We start from the raw sequence: 24,295 nt of genomic DNA, 5'->3' as shown, positions 1-24,295 counted from the left end.
CTCACCCTCTTCCACCAGTAGGGTTCATTTGTAACTACTACTAAAACATAATTGTTTATTCACAGACTAAGACACTTTTACAATAATCCATAGACGACATGTTTCAGACAGCCATTTTTAATCCCATGGCAAAAAATGGTTAATTATTTCTGTTTAAAAAATTCCACAATGTGTCAGCCTTGCCTGAGAGGCAGCGAACACTAGTTATTTAACCTTCATACATTATGCAGGCTCCCAGCAATAACAGCTTGGCTCTTTCATCAAACTAGTCATTACAGGCCTCTTCAGGCCTATTATATTAGCTCTTGTTAGAGACTTCAGCATTGACTGGTTAGCATTAGCCCCGTTTGTGTCACACACGGAGGGCAAAGGAGCATGTCTGTCCTGAGAGTGATTACAACAACAGCACAACGTTCATTTTACTTTCAAATACTAAATACTGGCTCAGTATTTAGTATTTTGTGATTTATTCTTGCTGTTTTACAAAAACATTACGCTTGTATGTCCTTTCCATGGCCTGTGGGTGGAGCTAAGCACACATTTGAAATCGTGTGGCATAAGTTGTTACATTATTGACAGTAGAGCAAATTGTGAAGCCTGACCAAACATTATCTTTAATATCTTCTGCCATAATGAGGGATTATTTTACATTTAAAATCGATCCTATCTGTTTAGATCATTTCCCCAGCACACCTGACGACCTCTCATGGCACAGGGAGTTTGAATCACTGCAATAGTGAGGCCATCATTATCATCATCAACAGCATTGTACTCTTATTGGATCGTTCAGCTGTCAGTCACATGAGGAAACTTCTCATTTGAGCCAACTTGTGTTTTTCTTTAAAGTAAATATATATATATATGTATATATATATATGTTGTGGCGACAGAAATATGGGACAACAGAACGTAAGAGGTTTTTTAGGTTTTATTTATTCCAAACTGTTCATCATACTGTATGTATAAACAATGTACCTTTTTTATTTAGCTTCGTTCTGAAAAAGAAAATGTACCTTTTGATTAATTTGTAACACTAAACGAAAACAGTTCCTATGTGTTTCCAATGAAAAAGAACATGATGATGAATAACTGTAAAATGAATGTAGGGATAACTATTATAGAAACCTAACCGCAACACAAAAGAGACAATCTTTGGACAAATTTAAATGCATCATCACTGTGTTCATTGTTCAGCAGACAAGATGATGAGACGGTGCAGGCTATCATTTCTGACCTATGAGTCACACAGACCTGCACCTAAGGTTGGACTGGAGAGCGACTGGACTGATGTATAAGTTCCCTGCGAGCCTGTGAGTGATTGTCATGAAGAGCTCTCAGCCAGAAACACTGATCCTCTGAAATGCAAAGGATTGTCATTGTCGTCCATAATGACAGTCATTTAGAGTCTGTCTAAAACTGGAGAGATCAAACACATGCATTTAATGACAATATTATACTATAACTTATACATGTAGTACTGTGCAAAAGGATAGGGAAGCATAAACATCTACTGTATACCACGTGTTTGCAGCTGTTTTAGAGTATTTCATTAATAAATTAAGGGGCAGATATTTAAATGCAATAAATGTACTGTATATGTGTGTGACTTTTAACAGCCCAGCAGGTGGTGTGAGGTACAGCCTTTGGTACCCATACCCCTGTGAGGTTCTCATAAATACATACAGGATACACCTGCCTAAACTTTTGCACAGTAGAGAATAATGGTTGGCTATTTTATTTATATTGTTTTTACATTGTCGTCCTCATACGTTGAATGTGATAGTGGTTATGGCTCATTTATCGATATGTTTCGCACATATTAGTGTTTTTTTCCCTATAAAAAACGTACTGGTGCAAACTACCAAGAACAATATCAAAGACAGTTGACCAACTGTTCTGAACACCTCGTTGTTTCTCCTCTACGGAGTGAGAAACATTGAGTTCTATAACAGAACAGATTAAATATTTCCGACACACACCAAATAGTAAATTTTTTGTCTCCCTACAATTCCTGGGAGTGTACTTGATAATTGGTTGTAAACATGATGATCAACAAAATGAAGAAATTCAGTTTTGACAGTAACAGATTTGCACCAATGTTTTAGAGAGAATTCCTAAACAAACTAAAACAGATAGAGTTGTTTACAAGGTTCAGTCTGAGAGAGGCATTGGTGTTGTTGAGTTTTATACTTAATATCACTTCTGCCATATGCTAAATTGTGACCTACATTTATTATTAACCCAAGGGGCCGTTGGGGCCACTGAAGAATACTGTTACATATTTGATGAATGTGACAAAATCTGAATTTCTTTCCCCCAAATTGGAACCAACATCAACATCATTGGCATTCATAGATTCCAGTATTAGTATTATCAGAAACATATACTGCAAGTAAAACTCATTCCACTGACCCCGAGGCAGTGAGAGTGAACTCTTATCAGTCTCTGCTCAGGTGATGCCTCAGCCTAGTCGCTGCCCTGGGCTGGAGTTCCATCGCCCCCCTCCACACTCTTCTTCCCGGTCTGATGACTGCTGTCCTGCTGTGTGCTGTTTCTGATGGACTGCACGAGTTGAACCTGCTGGAGACGTTTGTTCAGCTCTGTTTCACAGGCCTTCAGCAGATCAGACGTCCTCGTCTTGTTCCAGCCGAGGACCTGCTGCATGGCTTCTACCCCTTTGGTCACCACCATCTGATGACACATGTAGGAGACCTCCTACTGTTAAAACTGTTACACAAGTACAAACTAAAATGAATCAGAACGCTTCCATTGACAGTGTGTCAGTAGTATCTTTCAATTTCAATTTCCAAAAATGTAATATATAATAGCAAAACGTCTAGTCTCAACACTCGTAGTTGAGATAAGAAGAAACACTCCTTGTTTTATTAATCCTGTATCTGATACAGTTTCATGCAGTTTTATGAAAGTGCATTGCAATTAACTGCTGATCCCAGATGTGCTGAGACATGTTACAACACAAACTGCATTAGAAGTGAAGTTAACACATATGAATGAAAAAAAAATCTCAGTGTTTTGGGTTCTTTTCTAAAATGTGATTTGTTGAAACAGACCCGACTACAGTCGGAGTAAGACCATGAGACTGAACAACACACAACAAAATTTAACATTGCATCTGTAAGAACTAGTACTGAAAAAATGTGTTTGTTGTTGTCACCAGGCACCGTTAATTTATTCCTTGTGTTGTGAGAACAGAAACAGATTTACAAATTCATCATGTTTATGAAATATACTATAATACTAAATTAATACATGTTTGTTTTGCAGAAGTTTTTTACAAAAAGTCCAACTGTACGAGTGGACTACCTGTAGGTCTTCCGTGGAGAGCCTGGTCTCTGGACTTGTTTTGCCCTTCAGCACCATCAGAGTCCTGGAGATGAATCCTGATGCCGAGTCCACTTCCATGCCATCTGGTGTGTCCACGTTTTCTCCGGCTGCAGAAGATTTTCTCACAGGTTATTTGTCGTACGTATAAACAATCACAGGTTGATTATTTGGCAATGACAACAGCTCCATCTACTGATTAAAAAGCGAAAGGACACGTTCTTGTTGACAGCAGGAAAGATTTCCCTCTACTAGACGATGTCATCGAAATGTGTGAAAATATTTTATGAGGGATTCCTTGTTTAAGTAAGGATGTAAAAGTTAAGTTAAAAAAGTTAAAGTTAAATACCTGACAGTGTACAGCATAAGTGAGATCGGTGATGAAAATTGAATGTGCCATTATTAGATTTTTGATTTGTTTGATAAAATAGTAGGATATCACACCACGTGAAAAAGGTAGTACAACACTATATAGAGAAGGAAAATGTTCTTGATCAGGGGTCACTAACTCAAGGCCCGGGGGCAACTTCTGGCCCACAAACAGCTTATTATTGACATTAGGTAAATTTTTTTTTTTTTCTTTTTGGTTTATTACAATGCTTTTTTGGTCAGTAAATAATTACAAAGAAAAATAATTGTACCTGATAGTTTTATTTTATTATCCATTATTTATACAATAAAACAAAAACTACTTAATTTTTTTTTGAAAGTCGAACAGAGGCACGATTATTCCCCAGCTCATTTAAGTGACAGACCCCTGTTCTAGATTATTTGGAAAACATTTAAAAGTTCTGAAGAAGCAGATACCCTTGTACCTCCAACACTGGGAAGCCTCTGTCCTTCCTGCCTGGTCTCTTTCTCCACAGCTTTCAGATAGAGATGGAGTAACTCCCTCGACTGCCGCTCCTCCTCTTTTCGGTCCAACACCCTCTGTAGTGTCTTCTGTAGGGTCTCGGCTTTCTTCTGCTGAAAGCCCAGGGTTGTGGCTAGCTCACAGCATGGAGCATCAACCAAGGTCTAGAATAAAAATAAAAATAATGTTTTCTTTAGGTGGGGTATTTTTGGTTCACAGAAGTCACATCGATATAAAAAGTAATAATACCTCTCCCCTATGATTCACACTGCTGCAAACTGAGAAAAACATGGCAGCAGATACTGTGTGATATTAAAACAATTGTTGGCACCTGCAGGTTGGCCTCAGACATGAGGATGATGCTGGCCAGGTCCTGTTTCAGCTGTTGTGCTAAGTCCAACCAGGTCTCACCAGCATCAGCAGCATCCACAGTGTCATCCTCCAGAATCACTGACTCCCTGGCCATCCAGGCTGTTCCACCGTCCACTACAAAGAAAGATAAGTAGTGGTAGTAAAACACGAGTGGGGTAGTGAGGGATGATTAGTGATATTATCGACTGGAAGGTAACTGCTTACTTCTTCGAACTGGAGACCATGTGTCTTTTTCATGCAAAAGCATGAACTTTGTGTTTGGAGGTAAACACAAAAAGTAGGACTGGTCCTCTACTATTGTCCCATCATCCTCCAGGACTATTGTGACCTGTTCACTGGGGCTGAATCCAAGGAACTCACACCCTGTAAAACAAAGAAAAAAAAAACAAAAAACGTAATTAATTTTACCTGCAAAGCTTCGACAATTCAAAATCAATGTCTATCATATTTTTTATTTTCACTTTTACATCAATACAACAGAAGTTTATCATACATCAATGTAATTTTTTTTGCAATTAGCAACGAATATGATATACAACAATTGATTGAAAAGCAAAATATCAGTTGAAAGTTGACATCCATTAGTAAAACTCCTCTATATTTTGCTCTTTTTAGTATCAATTGATTTGTAACTTGGTCACTACGATCTTTTTAGCCAAGTTGCACAGTTAACCCATTCATCAATGGTAATTAAGGTAACAACGTTTGGTTAACCTTGGTGTTACAGTAGGAGCAGACACAATGTTTACTTTTGGTTAACCACTAGTTTGGATGCTTCGATAGCTTCTGTCAGCTGACTGGTGCTGTGCCACTAAATTAAAAAAAGGGTTTTTTGGATATGGTGACCCATAGTTTACGTAAAACTGTAATTTACTGCCATTTTGACCAGCTTTGACTCACTGCTTCACTATCCAAGCTCGCATGCAACATTTGACTTAGTAGTCACAGTAACACAGTAGACTAACACTTGTGTTTGTAGACCGCTAAAGGTCTATTATATAAAAGACAAAAGCCTTTTGCACAGAAAAGACTGAAACGATCCGGGAAACGCCTGCTGCTGACTCGCATTCTCGGAATAAGGAGGACACGAGACAGCTCTCCTCTGAGCCTCACTCTCTGTATCCCCTGCATGTTTGGACACGATCCACGTTCTCTATTTCCTCAGATTCACATCTTCAGCTAAATACCAATGGTGATCATTCCTCGGGCTCAGGATGGATCATTAATCATCTAAACCGATGCCAATAAAGCACAGGAAGAGACTGCGTTTGTAATAAACGTTAATACATTTTTCATAACTCTTCTAATGCTGCTATAATAGGATCACTGCCAAGTACTGGAAACAAATGGACAGGTCTACGCAAGATGACTACCAGGACAGTTTGTTAAACTTCCAACTTGGTAACCCAAGTTAAAACAACAACGAAACACACACACACATATATTATACACGTTTGCGAAATACCGTCATCATAAGACTGTAAATGTTTCCAGTGTTTCCGGAGGGTTTAGTTATAAGATAGCTAGACCAGCTCACCCAAGCTTATTCAGCTGCATATAGCTATATACCCACTCTCCTGAGGACACGCTAACTCACCTTTCACTTTCAGCTCATCCAGAGAGGGAACAACCAGCCCGTAAGATTTTTGACGGGAGAAATTGCAAACCCTGCACGGTCGTCTATCTGTCATTGCTACGATGGACGTGGAAGAAGCATAGGAAATTCTGACAGTTGTTCCTGGCTGGGTTCGAACAACACGGAACCGCCACAGTAGCGCTAAGGCTTCTGGGATAAGTAGTTTTATTATATTTAACAGTTATTTAGGATATAGCGACCTCTAGTGGTAAAATGATATCTCATCGCAACTTTCGCTTACGTTCTTGGCCAAGCATGCACCGCCTGCGGGTCCGCGAGATTTTAAATAAAAATGTGATGGCTATGATTGTTTTATTTAAATGTTCTTTTGCAAAAGTACACAATTTTTAAAATTCAAAATCTGTAGTTCTTCTGTTCTTCTTCTATATTTATAATGTAAATGTAAGTGGTATACTTGCACTACCTCCCGGTATCTTTTTACAGTGTTTTACAGTTTACATTACGAGGTTGTTTTTCTGTATATATTGTTGTATATATTAATATTATTTCTCCTGTTGTGGTGCATAGTAGCTTTGTGGAAGCACCCTCAATTTCGTTGTGCCCGTGTTACAATGACAAAGTTCTAAAAACGAGCTTTCTCTGTCATTTAGTACTGCTATTTCTGGTATATTAGATAATTTGAAAGGATGTTCAGTTACTCCTTAAGCTAACAGTACATTTGTTTACTTTTACTCACAGCGTCAAATGCTGACGCGTTACAATCACGATAAAAATAAATATAAGTAGCTAGATCCTCACAGGAAAAGCAATCGAGCATAGATGAGCTCCTGTCGAACCCACGAAGGATTGAAAGATGGCATCCACCGAGCAACCAGATCCACCAAAACAGGTTGGATTCTACTCTAAAATTACAGTTAACCGGGTAATATACTAATCAGTGAGTGCTTGGAACGTGGTTGACATGTCACATTTCGCTGATGTCATAACTGTAGTTCGAAACTTATATAGTTCCGCAGTTAGCCTCTTGCTAGTTAGCATTTTAGCTGCTACTGTGTTCGAAGTTAACTCTCACATGAGATGTTTGCTTTGACAGGTCAACGACATCAACCGTCGAGCTAATACTTTACATGACATCTGTTTAAATGTTTCCACGACTTTACGTGCTTTATGAAAGCGGTCAGCTGATCATATGTGCACAGATAATGTTGTAAAGGGGGAAAGGTCACTGTTTGCCCGACAAGCATGTGTCGTATTGATTTTAAATACAGACACCACATCAATAAAGTCAACAAATGTCTGTCTATTCACGGCTCAAACTTGCATGCATTTTAGTTCAGCTGCTGCTTCTGCCGTGTTTTCGTATACGTTTACAACACATATGGAGTACAACAGATATGCAAAGTTCAGACGTTCAGAGTAAACACGGGATTCTTGTTAAATAAATTCACGCCATGGTTACGAAACAAGTAAATATATGATTTTTCGAATTGACATTTACATGAGGTCCAACTCTTCCTGGTATAGTATATCGTATGTCAAAGAAATACACGTTCAAATAAATGCAGTAAGTCCTTCATCTAACCAAAAGTGTCTGCGGTATGTGGTTTTATTTGCTCTAGGAGTACCTGTTACTAATATTGTGTCTTAAATCTAAAAATACAGTCTTTCTTTGGTTGTTCTGTGTTGTTTTCTGTGTTTTGTGTAATTTGAACTGTTATTTGTGGTTTGTGTGAACAAATTCAAATATATATTTTTTAAGTTTCTATTTTGAAGCTTTGGACAGTGACACACTATTAACTGATGTTGTTGACTAATAATTTTTTTTGTGTTTAACTCTTGAAATGTGTGATTACTATTGTCTCTAAAAACAATTGTTTTCCATAAACATGTTGAATGTGCAATTGAAATTTCTTTGAATGACCTCACACTTGAAAATTGTCTCATTCTGCCTGTTCTGTTTTTTACTGTTTTCAATTTTCTCACTTTAACTGTGTATATGGTACTAATGCAATTTTGTCACCAAACGTGAGCTTGTCTGTCTTTTGTACACATTTTTGTTGCATTGTGTTTATTTGTGTGCCCATAGTCCTTTTACTGTTCTTTCAACGTATTATAATGCAACTCTTTTTTTTATACCGTGAATCTCTTTGCATCGGTTTTTCATAAACTGCTGTGATTGCTTGTATTGTCCAGTAGATGGCATACTAACACAAGTGTTCTATGTACTTTTCTCAGTCTGGCGTTCTACCTGGAGTCACCGGGGCCGCTCCCGTCAGAGAAGCACTGGTGAGAAAACGCTGTTGATTATAAGTACTACGATTATACACACATAAATAGGTTTATTTCATGAAAATATAAAAAGGAATAATATATGATGTACAAGTCAATTCAAATAGAGTACTACACCTAAAAAATATATTTTTTATTTTTACATGTTTTTACCTACACATTTTTATGAGTTTCTAATTTATATTCTGTATTTTGTAGAAAAATATGAAAGGGTAATTCATTCAGTAAATAATTTCTACAAACAGTAGTTGTAAATGCCTGTAAAAATGTAAAATTTTGGAGATTTTCTAAAATACCAAAATTATCATGCATTGAGGCAAAAAGTTTTGATTGTGTAGATTTATTTAATCTTTCTCCAAAGTCACGTGTTCAATTATATAAAGGTGTGAAAAAGTGATGACAATATATTTTGCCATGAAAAGTGTGTGTTTGTTCAGCGGGAGATGACGAGTACTCTCACTGTCCTTGTGTGGACATGGCTTCCAGGTTAAAGCCGTGTGTTGTATTGTTCTGCCTACATGTCTCAATGTCATTCACCACCATTCACTCTTCATCCTCCCCCATCATCCCTTCATGCCAAGGCTAATTTAATCCTGGGGTTATTGATTGTTGGAGCATTCTCCCAGGCTTTCTTTCAATTTACTTCAATTTCATCATCCCACTGTACGCCAGAGTGCCTTCTCAAAAAAGGAAAATATTCTTGTTATGAGACTTCAGATTCTGACAAGTCCACCCTCCCCACGCATGTGAAGCCAGTGTCGCACTCACTTCTAGCCCCTTTTCTCCTTTCTCTTTTTGATGAGCTGCATTTTCTAAGTTAAGTGGATTATTACAGTAGGGATAATTCTTGTCACATGGCATTATTTGGATGAGGTGAATAATTGAAATTTGTGTCCGAAAGGATTTTATCTGGATGGGAGGAAAGGGAGCGCTGGCAGGATTGGGAGGGCAGAGGGAGGGACGATGAGAGGCACAGCATACTTGTGTAACATTTATGTGCACATGTGCATGTCCGACAAGCCTCCGTGTCAGGCTGGGGACACCAGTCATGTTAACAGGTTCTGACTCACCTCACCCAGATCAGCAGGTCCTGGCACACCGTGTAGCACTGGTCCTAATTTCTACCCAGAGTGTCCAGCTCTAGGGCCCTGAGCCATAGCCTCTGCCCCTGTTTATGCCGAAGGTCCAAGTCTGGACCTTAAATTAATGTTGAAGAACACAGTGTGGGAGTAACCAGCATCCAGTCTCCCCCAGTGTTGATGTTGTCTCTTCAGCCCTCTCCCCCTTGTACCTTCCATTTGTAATTGCCCGCCCCATTGCCCCTTCTGCACTCTTGCTCTGTAGTGCTGTCCTTATCTTGGGTTTTAACAAGGGCTGTCAACATTTTAAATCTAATTAATCACAGTGTACCTGTGGACTAATCATGATTAATTGAGGTCAATCGTGATCCTTATTAATCACGATTAATCACGATTGTTAAATTAATGTTACTAAAAATACTTTTCTGTATATTACTGTAACTCAGACAAATATCAGTAGGTAGAAGTTCGTGTGTGTGACTAATGCAAATGATGGAATTTTTCATATGGAAAAATGTCAAGAAACCTAAAATTAAGGCCCCCCCTCTTGGTTGTAGCACCCCCCCAGGAAAACCTCTTTCTGGCGGGTTGCAAAAATTCATGTAATTGGGGCCAACTTCTGCTGAATAATTGTTTTTTCCTTTTCTTGGCCCTGGAGGAAAAAGACAAACAAAACCATATGTTGATGATAGGATGATATGTGGACTCATTTTCAGTATCCAGTTTGTACTTGAGTTACTTTATAAACCACCCGCCTGTACTGTATAAGAGAAACTATTGTCAGTTCGTGAGTTTTTGTAATAATGATCCTCCAGCTGTGTGTCAGATTAAATGACTGTCGACCCATCACCAAGTTTTTCTGGATATTATCTGGCCTTTGTTTAATTCTCCTTCCAGTGACAAACCTCTCGGGACCATGTGGTAAAAACATTTCTTGTGATGATGCAGTCGTGCAGATTACACAGTCGTGCCACTTGTACACCTCTGTACATGTGGGCATCGTGTAAACTGAGTGCCTGCATATGTGTTTAGTTCAGGGGTTTTGAAGCCAGCAGAGGGAGGGAGGTAACGGGAGGGGCGGGGGGAAGAATTGTACGAAGAACATCCCCAGTCTCACAGCAACTTCAAAAGCTCCCCTCCCCAGGATATTAAGCGACTGATGAAAAATTTAGCAAGCGTTAAATAAGCTGCTTTGAAGTGATCTGTTTTTGCTCTGCACTCTCAGAATTTCCATCGCTGCAGTAGCCATCGTAGCACGAAGGAGGAGAGTGGGGAAATATAACACAGCAGTAGTATGGGGGGGGACCTGGTTGGTTGTTGGAGGACATGGAAAAATCTGTCCAGCTGAAGACAGATTTTTCCAGTAGGCAGGACTACTACTGCTCCCCTCTGGTTGTTCTCCTGCTCTCTGCTCCTCATGTCACCTCATTCTCCCTGATGGCTCATCTGCCGGGTCTTGTGTGTCGCAGGCAAACAGATGTTGCTCATATGTCGGCTCTGAAGAGTTTTTTTTTTTTTCTCCCCTCCCCTCTCTGTGGGTGTAACACAAATGTAACACAGTGGTGATACCAGGAAGTCAGAGGTTAATCTCGGGTCTTGACTCAGTTATTTTTTGTCCTTGATATCTTTCCCTGTGGAACACGTCTGTGAGAATATATGTCTTTCACTTCTCGTGTTGGGTTTCACTCCCATGAAGCGATGATGTTAACTGGTGTCTCGAGTCACATGGCAAAACCCCAATTCAGAGAACGAGTTTCAAGTACCTGAAACTTTTTGGAAATGAGTTTCTGCACATTTTTACTTCATCTGCTCAGTAGTTGATGGTCTTTGCTGTCTGATTATCATCGCCTTCACATATAAATGAAATAAATCTGTTAGCATTTCCTAGACCTAAAAACAACGAAAACAACATATGTTTAACTGGCAATATCTGTGTTTATATTATACTGTTGAACAACTGCAGTATTGAACACTTCGTACACTGCCCTAGTACTATGCTTATACTGTTGAACAACTGCAGTATTGAAGTTGAGTATTGCAGCTGTTGGTAAATCTGAGTTGGTAGTAGAATGAAGTAAATGATAGTAAATGGAAAAAAAACCCTGACATATACCATAGACCCCTGACGTAAACTATATTTTCTTCATTCACATTCCAGTACACCAAAAGTATTGTACTTTGCAGATGTTCCTTCAGAAAGCCTCACTCCAGGTTTATGAGACTTCCATCTAATTATTGAGGGAGAAGAAGAAATGAGAACCACTAATGGGTATGATGTGGTGACTTCATTTTATCAAGAAAGTAGGATTGAATTCAGTTAGTCGAGGAAACCTTCAGAGATTTTCCTTTTTTCTTCTCTGCTCATTACTTTAATTGTAATTGTAATCCTTTATTGAAACTGTCTGCAGTAAAGGAGAGTTATGGTACGAGTGGGGGCGCCAGACCTAGGAATATTTCATGATTAGTGGAGAAGACGGTCACTAGGTGGCAGCCACTGGTCCGGCCTTTCTATAATTACTGGGTGTGAAGTGATGGCCTCTCTGAATGTGTCTCTGTGTGTGTGTGTGTGTGTGTCCTTTGTGGGGACATTTTCCAGGGGCCCACTGAATTTTGAGGTTTGGGGTTGGGATTAGAAATGAAGTGAGATTAAGGGATTAAGATTAGACACATATGTATATGTAATAGTTGTAATAGGGTATTTTACTGATTCAAGAATAAATTTGAATTTAGGATTGGAATTAGAGTCAGATTAAAATTAGGATAAAGATTAAGATTAAACATAATTTGTAACAGATAATAATTAGAATGTAATAATGTTAACACATTTATAAAACCTGTTTATGTGTGTGCATTGGCATGTGTTTTACATTGTTCCAAAAGAATCGGTGAAATGAAGGTGATAGGCTGCTGTATCATGAGCAGTTGTTTGTGGACCAGTAGTTTGTGGAACATTTAATGTAGATTATAAAAATGCTCATTGTTTTTTAAAGAACAAAAAACATCTCACCTCACATTTGTCCTGTTTAGGTCAAACCAGTTAAAGCGCTCGAGGCCGACTGTCAGAAGTGGAAGTGACATCACGGCCCCAAACCAATATAATGAGTATATAAAGCTCACAGATTTACACACGGAACATTTGCCCTTGTCGGTTTGTGCACGAATGGCTGTGGTAAAGTTTTCTTTATGAAAAGCATAAAAGCTTAATTCTCTTGTTTCTCAGCACAACACTCATTGTGCATCATAGGCTGTTTGTTTCTGTGGTTAATGATACAGGAAAAACCTTCCATTTTATTGTTGCTGTGTTGCACTTTTTCCCCCTCCTCGCCCCAACCCCGACAGCCAACCAGCCTCCTTAGAGGACTCTGTATGAATTCTCACTGTCATGTCCAAGGACGAGTGGCGCAGGGTCAGCTAATTGCTTTTATGATTATGATTTCACGTCAGATTTATCGTGCATGCTGGGAGCACATCTTCCAGGTCCTGCAGACGTTGCTGGCTTTGATGAGGAAAATGAGTTTACAGCTTCTGGCTGTGACTTCTCGTTTAAGTGCAGGTCACACTTTTTGACTCATTAGAGTTGAACGCAAAGCGGGTGATTCACACAAGCTTTTCCTGTAAAAGCTTCTGTTTCTTCTGTCAGTAACTCTCGGCTTGTTTTTCTCCTATTTGACCACAAAAGGCATTTACAGTATTTAGTTTGTCTCTAACATGTGCTAGAGTTTGGAGGTCATCGCTGAGGAATGGCGCAGACAACGATTTTGGGTTTTTCTGTCGTTTGAACTTTTTTATGAGCCATAAATCTTTCATCTTCCGTTCTGTTTGCAGATGAAATCATTGAGCTTATTTCCCCTTGTTTGCCAGAATTATCAGTTGACTTCTTTCTGATGTTTGTGAATTTTTTATTTATTTCTTTAATGGTTCCACCCACCTCTTTGAAAACGATGTGCACAGATGAGTCAAACCCATTTTATGAATTCTATTTATTTTGTGGTTTTCCGCCTCATGTGCTGAGCCGGGCTGGATTATGTGTGTTGCCAATCCAGACAATAGCATTTTTTCCACCTCAGTTTTTTTCACCAGGGCATTAAAAAAAAATCCTTCACATTGCTGTAAATTCACAGTAAATGAAGAAAAAGCCGCTGTCACTGTGTGTCAATAATAATCATATTTTATGTCATGACCCGTGGCTCTTGATTTGTTACATTTATTTGACCTGGCTCTGACCTTCCTGGCTGTGCTGCAGTGTGACTTGTGACAGATGCAGCCCTGGGAATATGGTTTGGAGAGTTTTTCAATGCTTGGAGGAATGCTGAACCTAGTTTTACACAAAGTTCATTTCGGAGACATGTACAGTCTGTGATTAAGCTGAATTCAATAAACTTTAATGAATGCTTAGGACTTTATTTGTAGGGTTTTTTTCGTCTCGGCGAGCATATTAATGTAAACAACATGGCAACAGAGCTGTAATTTCCTATTCTCCCACAATTTAGTGAACTGTCATAATGTGTTTACTTAAGAAATGATAGAAATATGACACTAGTTTAATTACAGCCTAGTCATTTTGCCTCAATATACTTGGGAAAGTGGCCTTATTGAGCCGAGCTTCCTTTATACTCCATTCTGCTTTGTAATTACTTCAGCTTGATTTATCATCTTTTCTTTGTGTTTATGGTTGTAAACTGCTCGAGTGAGTAACTTGGTTTGAGAGTGGCTTGTCTCCTCGCAGCCAGGCTGGAAATCTCCCGATGAATCCGAGATGTCTCCGCTGTCAAGACTGCTCACATCGCTCCCATCCTCCAATGTCACTTTCAAGGCATAATTACACAAGTTGTGTTGATTAGTATGAGAAGCAATTACACTGGCTTTCCGCCGCAAATGGAGAATGTGATGGCTCTTGATTGACAGGAAGCATCCTGACTTTAATAAGTAAATGACTATGGTAATTCAGGTGCTGAGGCCCTTTGATTTGTCAGCATCTTTCTCATTTTTGTGATGTCCTCTAATTTTAATGAACGGGGGTTTGATTGAATCTGCCTCCAGCTCCCTCTGCTCCTGTCCTGTCTCTGCTGTTTGACCAACATGGGAGACAGTCCTGCTGCAGGAATACAGAAGCCGGGAAAAAAAAGAAAAAAAGAAATCGGCACACTTTTCTTTCACACTGCATTATTACAAGTGTGGAAACCAGAGGAAAAATATTTTGTAAATTGGCACTTTGGGGAATTTTTTTTTTCCTCTTATCTTTGCTTCCCAATAAGTTATTAGCTGTTAATTTGTCGGCACAGCTCCCCTGCAGCGTTAGATATTTGTTCAAATGCCGGGATCCCCTCAGTGCATTTGTAACTACACTTCTAAAAACGCTGCCCTGTCTAATTATGTAATATAATACTGCCTTTTAGGCAAATTTGTTTTAATTAAATAATATTAGCTCAAGCTCGGGGAAGCCTACTGGAACGGAAACACTCCAAATAAGTCTGCACTGTGTTCACATTGCACAAGTGTGATGAAAAAAGAATTTTTTTTTTTTAAATAAATTCAGTTCTGACAGGTTTTAATTTTTCCCACTAAGATCTGTCCATTTTAGATATTTGAATAAAAGCCAGACATGTAAGTGACGCTGGAATTTGATTGGCCGGGACCTGGACGTCGTATTTCTTTCTTTGTTAACCACAGTTGGCCTAATCAAGTAATTCCCTGTTTGTCTTAGTAACCCCCTATAGAGTCATACATGCATAAATATAATAAAATAATTTGCTCTTGCACTCCGTAGCCCTGCTGTAATTTATATGGATTGAATGAGTGCTGCATTGTGGAAAAGCATGAGTGGACCAAATGCTCGTTTGTCACCTCTAATAAATGTTGGAATGTAAATTATGAAGTTATGCTTCAGATGTAAATGCACTTTATTCCAGTCCTTTAATGTAAACAGCCCACTTCAATACATTAAGGGGGCGGGTGAAGGGCAGTGAGCGGGGGGAGCGGGATTGGACTCGGGATTTTGTCTGTTTTCACAATCAATAATAAACACAAAAGAGCCTGGATGGGTGTGTGTGTGTGTTGGGGGGGTGCTGTAACATATTTGAAGTTGGGCTCATAAATTATTGCATGAAAGCAGGCTTGTACACCAAAAATGTAAATACATTAATGTTATTAATAATGTAGTGACTAATAGTTCTATCAGGACTGTAATAGCAGTTTAATGGAATATGACAGCAAGAATGTATTATACTTCGTGCATTAAGACGGGACCTCACATGACATTTATCAGGGATTTGTGAAACAATTTTTTTGATTATTTTGTTAAGTTAATTGCTTCTCTTCCCTCCCCTCCCAACATCTTCTCTGGGAGAGAGGCAAAAAAATTGGTAATGGATATTAATTAATAAGTGTCAGTTTTGCTGGTTTGATTAAAAATAATGAAAGCGCGATGCTAATGGGATTTCAGAGGAACTCTGTGTGTGGCTCCTCAGATTGTGGCTTTATCTGGATAATCTGGGGAGTAAGGAGGTGGTAGGTTATTTGAGGATAAAATGAAAGCAAAACGTATCAGAGAAGGAGGGAAAATGTATAAAAAGTTGAAAAGTTAAGTGAATATATTGCACTAGAATTAACCGATGTCGATGAGACGCAGAAGAGCACTCATGCTAACCTGCAGCTCTTACAGTGAGTGTTTTTTTTTTATATTCAAACTGTAACTTTCCAGTCACTGCATCTACTTTCAGAATGACTTTATTTTCACCTGCAGCTAAAGGAAATAAAAGCAACGTTTTTTCATGACAGGTCACCGTGTTCTCCTCCTAATATATGGGTTGTTTGCCAGAGAGGTCCTGTTTTAAAGAATGGTAATAAAACTCAAATATGTTTTTCTCTTCTTATTCTTTAAACCCATTCCACTGATGTGTGATGAACCTGAACTACAGTGGGCAATGATTACAGTCGTACGGTGTCTGTGACTACTACAGCCAGTCTGCTACAGTCAGTGGAGGGCTTAGTGTCTACTGTACCATATGTGTCGTCTCCAGCTGATGGAGGATTTGTCAAAGCTATCATTAAGGTGGTGCACGGGTGTAGTTCAGAGGGAGAAAGCGGCCACAAAAAAAACAAGCCGTAGCCACTGACACAACTGACAATTATCCCACACCTGGACTGGCTTCCCTCCATGGCATGTGCGTCAAGACTGTTGACTTCTTGGTAATCCAGTGATTAACAGCTAGAAAATTGTGCTCATTTTCCTGTTTGGTTGCTCTCCTGGCAGAGGTACTTTTTCCTCTCTGCTTTAAAGTTAGTAGATGGACAGTGCGGTGGTATCTGTGTCAGGACGTTCAAAAGGAAATGTTAGAGTTGAAGGGCTTCTTTTTTGGCCACACCCACATTCTCTTTATTGTGGCATTGGGATCTTAAGGTGGCCTGCAATCCTCTGGAACCAGAGAAGAGTTTAAAGTGGTGACCGAATATGACTCAAAACAGTGTTGGTCTTTCCCTTTTTTTGTCCTGCTACAGAGTGACAGTTCTCGTGTCAGATTGCAAAAGAAAGAAACGAGGAGTTTCTTTGTCAGACATCCTGCACTTTTGAAACTCGGAGAGTTGCCATTGTCATGTGTTCTCCCCGTGTCATGGTTGAAAGAAAATGTTAGAACAGGTGCACGTCTGCTGCTCAGCTGCTTGCCAACATAGCTCCCTCTCACCCCCACCTCCCCGGCCCCCGGCCCCCGGACCCCGGGCTGTAGCATGCCACCCTGTATGACATAGAGCTTCACTGTGGCTTTTTTTTCTTCCATCTTCATTCTTTTAAAGTCTGGCAAAACATGTATTTTTGACTGTCACCACATGTGCTGATGTAGTGCTGAAATGGGTGTGGATGCCCTAAAAATTTGACCATTGTCTCAGATTGATGTTTAGTTGCCTAAAAAAAAATGTGGGTGTTGTGTGGCAGTGACAGGCAACATTCCTTTCTGGTTTGTTTTTCTGTCTGAGATATTTTGAATGAGTTCAAATCTAAACTAGTAGATTCATATGTTTTTTAGTTTACTAATCTGCTGATGTATATCACACTCCTGTTGGTGCGTTGGGCAAACATGTTGCAAGACTTGATATTCTGTCTGAACATGGCTGCAGACGCAGGTTTATATTTAGTTGTGACATATGATCAAATGTCAAACCTGCTTTTGTCGCTTTATGACATTTCATACTAAATGAAATCTCCAGTGTGAATCCAGGCTGTGAATCATGAAAAGGTTCAAACTCTTTCATTTTTCTGTGTGAGTTGTTTTTCAGTTCCTGTTTGGCACTAGGTTAAAAGGAGAGGCAAAAAAAAAAACATTTACTTCTGTGACCTCGATTATTTGTTTTTGTCTTTTCTGACTGTCAGTGTTGCATTCTTTCTGCACTCATCCTGGTTTCAAAGTTACTTTCTTAGTTTCTCTCAGGGAAGAGGAGGAGGAGAAAAAGGAGGAGGCCAACTGAAAAGAATTGTTGGCCAGTGGTTTTTCTCTGTCACTTGGTGTGATCAGAAGCAGATTGTGTTTGTGCTTCTTTCCCCCGAAAACTTAATGAAAGTCCTCTCACTTTTCGTTCTCACTGATGATAATTTCCCTGCCTTATCCATTGCTGAAGTCTCGAGGCTCATTGGCTCTAAGTGTTTGTGACAGGTCTCGGTTGAAAGACATGCCACGAGGGTAAAGTCTTTGACTCAACCGTACCACCTGTGACCAGTAGATGGCGATGTTAATCTTCTCTGGCTCAGCTGCGGCCCTCAATACATCTCACTTTTCTACCGTCCTTCTCCTCCCCGTCCCCGTCCCTGTCCCTGTCTGTCTCTCCGTGGCACTGGCAGAGCACAGAGCGGTCTCACCCCGCGTGGAGGGTCATGCCACCAATTCCTGGCCTCCTCTTTTGAAGACCATGAAATTGTTGATCCAAGACGCACGATTAGTGCATTCAGCCTATTGACTGGAGAGGAGTTGACGTGTGATTATAATGTCACTGGAATGTCACAATCTGTCTGCTTGACTTTGTGAACATACTATCATTTCTGTGGCACAGTGTGCCTAAAGAAAGAGTGGTGGGATCAATAAAAGGACCCTGCTCTTTCTCCACTGTCACTGACCGCTCGCTCCTGGTTTTATTAGTCAATTTGGCCGACTGGGCCGGATTTGCACATTAAACTGACGCCAACTCGTCGCATCTTCACCCCAGCTTCCTGCTTTATTTGCTCATGTTGAAGGTCTACTTAATGTTGCTTTGGTGCATGTGTGTGTGCGCGGGAGTGTGTGTGGATAATGCTCCAGTCAGAGCAGCATTTTGGATCAGCAGAGGAGGATAGGCTTGTCACACTGGGTTTCTTGAGACGACAGCAGCTTCTTCTCCTGACACAACAACAACAACAACTTCTTTGGTGTATCTCATAAACACCAGCTACCAGTGCCACTTGCATTTTGCCTCAATTAGCTAAGTGAATGTGAAAGGCGAACAGGCCTGGAGAAATAAAGAGCAACACACAAACACAGGGCAGTGGCTTTTCAGGAAAATCTTATATGTCTGTTACACCCGTTGTATACTAAGGAACTGGTCGGTTCTCGGGTTTATAACGTATAATAAACATTTCAACAACTGTGTAAAAAAAAAACAACAGTTTATACGGTTTAAACAGGGAAACTTTTCCTACATTGGATTCATTTTCATCAAGCACTGCTGTAATTTTCGGGGGGAAAAAAACGTACAACATAAAACTTAAAATTACATTTCTACATAATTGTAACTTTTTTTTAACTTAAACACACCTTTACATTTAAATCTCATTTATAAGTGAAAAAAATATTTATGTTATTTTTTAAATGTTTCTTTAATATTATTCAAATACTTGTCTATGCAAACCACTATTATAACGCTCCGGCCTGAAGACTCCCTTTGAATGGCTGAAGCTCTTTTCCCCTTAAGTGAAAGGCACGCTGATCTGCCTGTCACACAATGTCATCCTTGACTGTGCTCATAGGAAAAAAAAGAAAAGGAAAAAGAAAAGCTTCAAATTACAGGAAAGAGGCACTGCATTAAAGAACAAAGGAGATCGATGGCAGTACATTAAATTTTATGTGAATGAAAAAAAGTCAACTAATTAAAATTGATTACTCCTGCTTTGTAAATGTGTTTCTGAATTAAATAATTGTATGAAAACATTTTGACCAATCGAGGAGCTGAGGAAGTATCCATTACTGGATTGCAGCTGAGCAGGGGGCTGGAATGTTTTGTGGCAGCTAAGTAGTTTGTTGTGCTCCGCCGCGACTCCCCGCTCACACCCCCACTGCTAAAGTGCCATGGGTTAATCTCCGATGACCCGCGTCTCTTACAACAGCTCCAGCCTCATGTTTGGGGCCTTTTACCTGAATTAAAAGGAATTTGCGGCCTGTATAAGTATTTTTTCTCTAAAGTAAGTGAAAGTGAAGTGTCACTGGTAGAGTCGTTGCTCTTTAGTCATCGGGACTCTTGGGGCTCTGCGGGGCCCCGCTGGGGATGTCCTTATCTAAACAGTCATCTGTCTCGCTGGTTAAACAAGGGCAATCTCAGCAGCCTGGCAGACATTAAAAAAATGTCCGACCCAGCTTTACAATGCATTTCTTAAGCTAGTTCTGATTTCGCTGAACATCATATCTTTCTCTTGAGGTTTTTGATTTTACAAAAAAAAAAAAAAAAAAAAATCCTCTTTTTTTCATCCTTAACAGAAAACATTTACTGGAATATGTAACTGCTCAGACTACACTCTCTGTGCTGCCATGTACCAACAGAGCTATAGTGAAGGGAAGGAAAGTTCAGTTCATGGTCTGTAAAAAAAGGGTGGCCCGCGGTCCAAACATAGGCCGCAGGCTGCCATTTGGGGACCACTGATATTATGACTTGACAAATTCCTTGAACTGAGACAAAAGACGGGGCATGGAATCTCAGATATTTCCTTTTTATTTTGGTTATGACTGTAGGACACTCTTCAGGTACGACCTACTGCGTTTCATTCTTTCATTTGCACCAAAATGTTCCATTTACTATGTATGCAATGGCTTTGAAAGACAAATGCTGCTCAATGGAAACTGCTCTGTACATGCAGTGGTCTATAAGCCTGATTTCCATCCAACATCACCGCCCCTGCTTCACAAAAATTGCATAATACATGTTTGATGTCATGATTGTAGCCTTTGCCTGTGGCTGCAACGTTGACACTGATAAAGAGCTGTAAGTTATTTTAAAACTGTTGGAAAAGCAACTGTCAATAAGGATTTCCATAAACCATGTTTTTAAAACTATGAAACAGTTGGCTTTTTTTTTATTTAAAAAAGTAACTTTTAATTTAATAAAAGTAACATTAGATTTTTCTTACTATGACAGTTTGTTTTATCAGAGTGTAAAAAGAACAGTTGGGTAAGTGAAATATTTTATTAAAAATGATAAAGATCTGAACAAAAAGAACTCTTTCTTTCCACTCACTGTCAGCACAGCCGTCTCTCACTGTAGATGTGGAGGGTTCTCCAACTGGCTGTTCTACACCTCACTTCCTGATGTCTCTCAGGGTCAATAATTTCCTCTAGCAGCTCCCATGAGGCCTTGCTTCCTCTGTTAAAGGTCACATTAAGGCGGGAAAGATGTCACAATTAGAAGGGCATTTAAAGCTGCTCTTTTAAAAAGATTAAAAAGCACTGTTGGCCACATCAAGCGGTCAGGCGAATAAAGGAAATAAAATAATTACATTAAAACTTCATTCCTTTCTGGAAAGGCTCTGGTATCAGGGAGGTATTGAGTTAAGTCATTTAAGACGAGCTGCCCATGATCGCAAATCAGCCATGAAAGCGCCAAATTAATAAAGAGCTTCATTTTTTGCTGTCTCTCACTTTCTCTCGCTTTTGGCCCTTCAAATGTGTGTGTTTAGGAGGGGTGGAATTTGAGACTAGCCTAACACAATTTCTCTTCATGTCTATCAGTGTTTTATTATATCAGGGGCACTTCTCCTCAAATGTACAGGCAGGGGCAATTTGGAATGAATTGATTCACACTGAGACTGAATCCTTTACTTGCTAATGATTTCCTTTTAGCCCCTTCATCGTACCCCAGCTCCCTCCTTGTAGGCCCATTATGGCGTCTTTAGTCATTGTTGTAGAGAAAATGTGTCCATCTACATTTCTTTGAAGCGAAAAATGAAAAAGACTTAAAACAAGTTACTTAACGGGAGGCCATTTATATTTGTATAATAAAATGGGGAGCCACTGTGACGCAGTACTTTGGATTTGTCTTAATGAATGACAGTTGGCAGAAAAAATGTGTAGATCGACTCTAAGTAAAGAGAAATGTTATAAAGGACATGCTTAACTATTCTGTGCATATGCAGTGTAGAGCAACTGATTTAAACGGTGCCAAAAGTCAAGAATCAATCAGTGAACCTGAAAAAAAGTCACAGTTGTCTGACATAAAAAGCTAAAAACTAACAATTTCAAGTGCTGGAATTCTAATGTCGTTTTTCTGTTTATTCCATCCATTGAGAACAGCGTACAGAGTACCCACTTCCTGAAACCTCACACTGCATACCTGTAAAAAAAAAAAACATCCATTGGTTAAGTGATGTTACCAGTTTAGTCAAAAATATACAACTGGTTACATTCATTTTCCCAGGCGTCCTTCCATGTGGTTCGAACATTATTAGATTCCATCTTCATTTCTCCCAGTTCAAGGTATCTTCGGTGTAATTTCCAGCGCAAACTCTTGTCCAATCCAAACTCAATAACACTGCTGTAATCGTGTCCTTTCTTCAACTGCACCACCTTAAAGTGTGTTGGTTAATGTTATCTCTGCCTCTGATTAAGTTTTCACCTCTTCTTCAGCTTTACCTGACACTCTTTTGGTTATCTGGTTAGCAAAGATTATTGTCCTTAACTCAGAGCACTCTGGTACATTAGCAGTCAAAGGATGATGGCATATCGCAACATTTTAGCTAAATGTACCAAAAATGTTTCAGCCACATTTGTAAAAGAAAATACATTATTTTCTTATGTAGTGATATACAGTATGGTGTCATCTCAGTTGTGCCTTGCATGGTTATCCATCTCAGCTCTAAAAGCCAGGTTACGTGCTACCCAACGCTATAACTGGGCAGATCCATAAGTCAATAAGAAGACAAGACTGAAATCTGTGCAATGTGGTTATAATTGATTGAGATGTCTGGCTGGAACTTGTGTAAAGCATCTATGTCATCTGCTAAGAAGTGCACTTTTCCTCTCTATGAAGATCTACCACTACAGTTTTAACCAAATGGACGTTTACCTCATTAGTTTGCCGCTGAGCTAGCTGCGGTTCTCACTAAGATGTCATACTTAGGCCTATTAACATTGACACAATTTTCCTGTCAATATTGTGCTACTGTAATTTTGAGGGGAATGTAAACACGCTTTGTCCATTCAGCATATTCTTCCTCTATTAGGTCATTTGCCTTTCACCGGGGCCTACATCATTGGTCTTTTAAGCAGGATTAGTATCAGAATATTAGATTTTATCGTGTTCATTATCTCAGGTTTCGGCCTTTGCACCACAAATTGTCTTGTAGCCTCTCCCTTAACATTAACAGAAAGACCTTTGAGTAGAGCAGGGGCATTTTGGCATCTTATCAGTAGGATATTTTACCCTGTGTTTTGACCATAATCTGTTGAACTGGAACATTGGTTTGTAGTTCATGCTAATGGTTTAATCGACTTCGTCATATGAGGGTGCTGGGTGACTGACTTCAATAAGCCCTCAACATATACGGTTCCAGAAAGATCTCTATGTGGTGTGTAAACCTTATGTTGGAATATTTTGGTGTCAGGGTCAAGAGTATTTAAATGGATTGTGGAATTATGTCCTGGAATAATCCAAGTACAGTTGTAAAAAAATAACCACTACATTTTCACAGATGGTCATTGCATCCATTATGTTTTAATACATTTGCATGATTTGAAAAGGTGAGAAGTGGTGGTATAAAATGAAACCAAAATATTATTAAACACTACCACAAAATCGATTAAATTTGCACAAATATGAAAGAAAGGTTAAATGTTTGCTGGATATATAATAATTGGTTAAAACTGTTTAAAATCTGCTGCCCCAAAAGTAGGTAAAATCTTTCAAAATATATCACCAACGTATACCCCAAAATAAAAACTGCACTAAGTAAGTTGTTAAGTTAGCTGAAGTTGTAAAAAAAAAAAAAAAAAGAAGCAACATTTGGTTAGCACAGGAAAAACATGGCTGACAAATAATGAATAAATAAATTAAAGTTTTCAAATGCCAAAAAAAGCCTTTTCCTACAAACTATTAAAGCAAAATATACCAACACAAAACTGAAGTCTTCCAATGGATCAGCAAAAATATGCCATAAATCCATAAGGCATATGTTACTGTGCAATTAGAATTTTCCCAGTTTTAACCTGGTAAAAGTTGTAAAAAGCTACATTCTAAATCATGTGACATGGTTCTCCACTGTAGGCTGTGTTTGTCGCAGAAATCTAACTCTTTTAACGGCTTCCCTGCCACACTCACCTCCATGGACAAGTTTAAACTGCAATTCTTTTGGATTGAAAACCAGTTCATAGCGTATGCAATGCATTACCCAAAACGAATTACTACTGGCAGGGCGCTCAATCATTTTGTATCTTTCAACACTAAGAGAAAAGAAGAGTAATCAAAACCTTTCAACCTATTAGAGGGATGACTTTTACAATTGAATCACTAGGACCACAGGTGCGATAATAAGTCATCTAA

General features: G+C 39.2%; 2 protein-coding genes across 4 annotated transcripts in view; one reads left to right on the top strand and one right to left on the bottom strand.

Moving 5' to 3' along the window:
• Nucleotides 1-83: 83 nt before the first annotated feature.
• dffa (DNA fragmentation factor, alpha polypeptide) lies at nt 84-6,607 on the bottom strand. Its single transcript, XM_008318671.3, has 6 exons — nt 6,165-6,607; nt 4,772-4,930; nt 4,527-4,681; nt 4,158-4,359; nt 3,325-3,452; nt 84-2,691 (listed from the first exon to the last, which is right to left on the bottom strand). The coding sequence occupies exons 1-6, from the start codon at nt 6,256-6,258 to the stop codon at nt 2,467-2,469; spliced, it is 963 nt and encodes a 320-aa protein (XP_008316893.1). The 5' UTR covers nt 6,259-6,607; the 3' UTR covers nt 84-2,466.
• A 294-nt stretch (nt 6,608-6,901) lies between these two features.
• The window catches only part of pex14 (peroxisomal biogenesis factor 14), a 46,605-nt gene continuing 29,211 nt past the window's right edge, over nt 6,902-24,295 (top strand). For all 3 annotated transcript variants that reach the window (XM_008318670.3, XM_008318669.3, XM_017035827.2), the window contains exons 1-2: nt 6,902-7,053; nt 8,400-8,450. In XM_008318670.3, coding sequence (XP_008316892.1) covers nt 7,018-7,053; nt 8,400-8,450 — 87 coding nt within the window. In that variant the 5' untranslated portion in view covers nt 6,902-7,017. The remainder of the gene's footprint in view (nt 7,054-8,399; nt 8,451-24,295) is intronic.

Source organism: Cynoglossus semilaevis, chromosome 10 (assembly GCF_000523025.1).
Source record: "Cynoglossus semilaevis isolate Cse_v1.0 chromosome 10, Cse_v1.0, whole genome shotgun sequence".
Taxonomy (NCBI): Eukaryota; Metazoa; Chordata; class Actinopteri; order Pleuronectiformes; family Cynoglossidae; genus Cynoglossus; species Cynoglossus semilaevis.
Note: the sequence above shows the minus strand (reverse complement) of the source record. Positions and strands in the feature narration are given on the sequence as shown.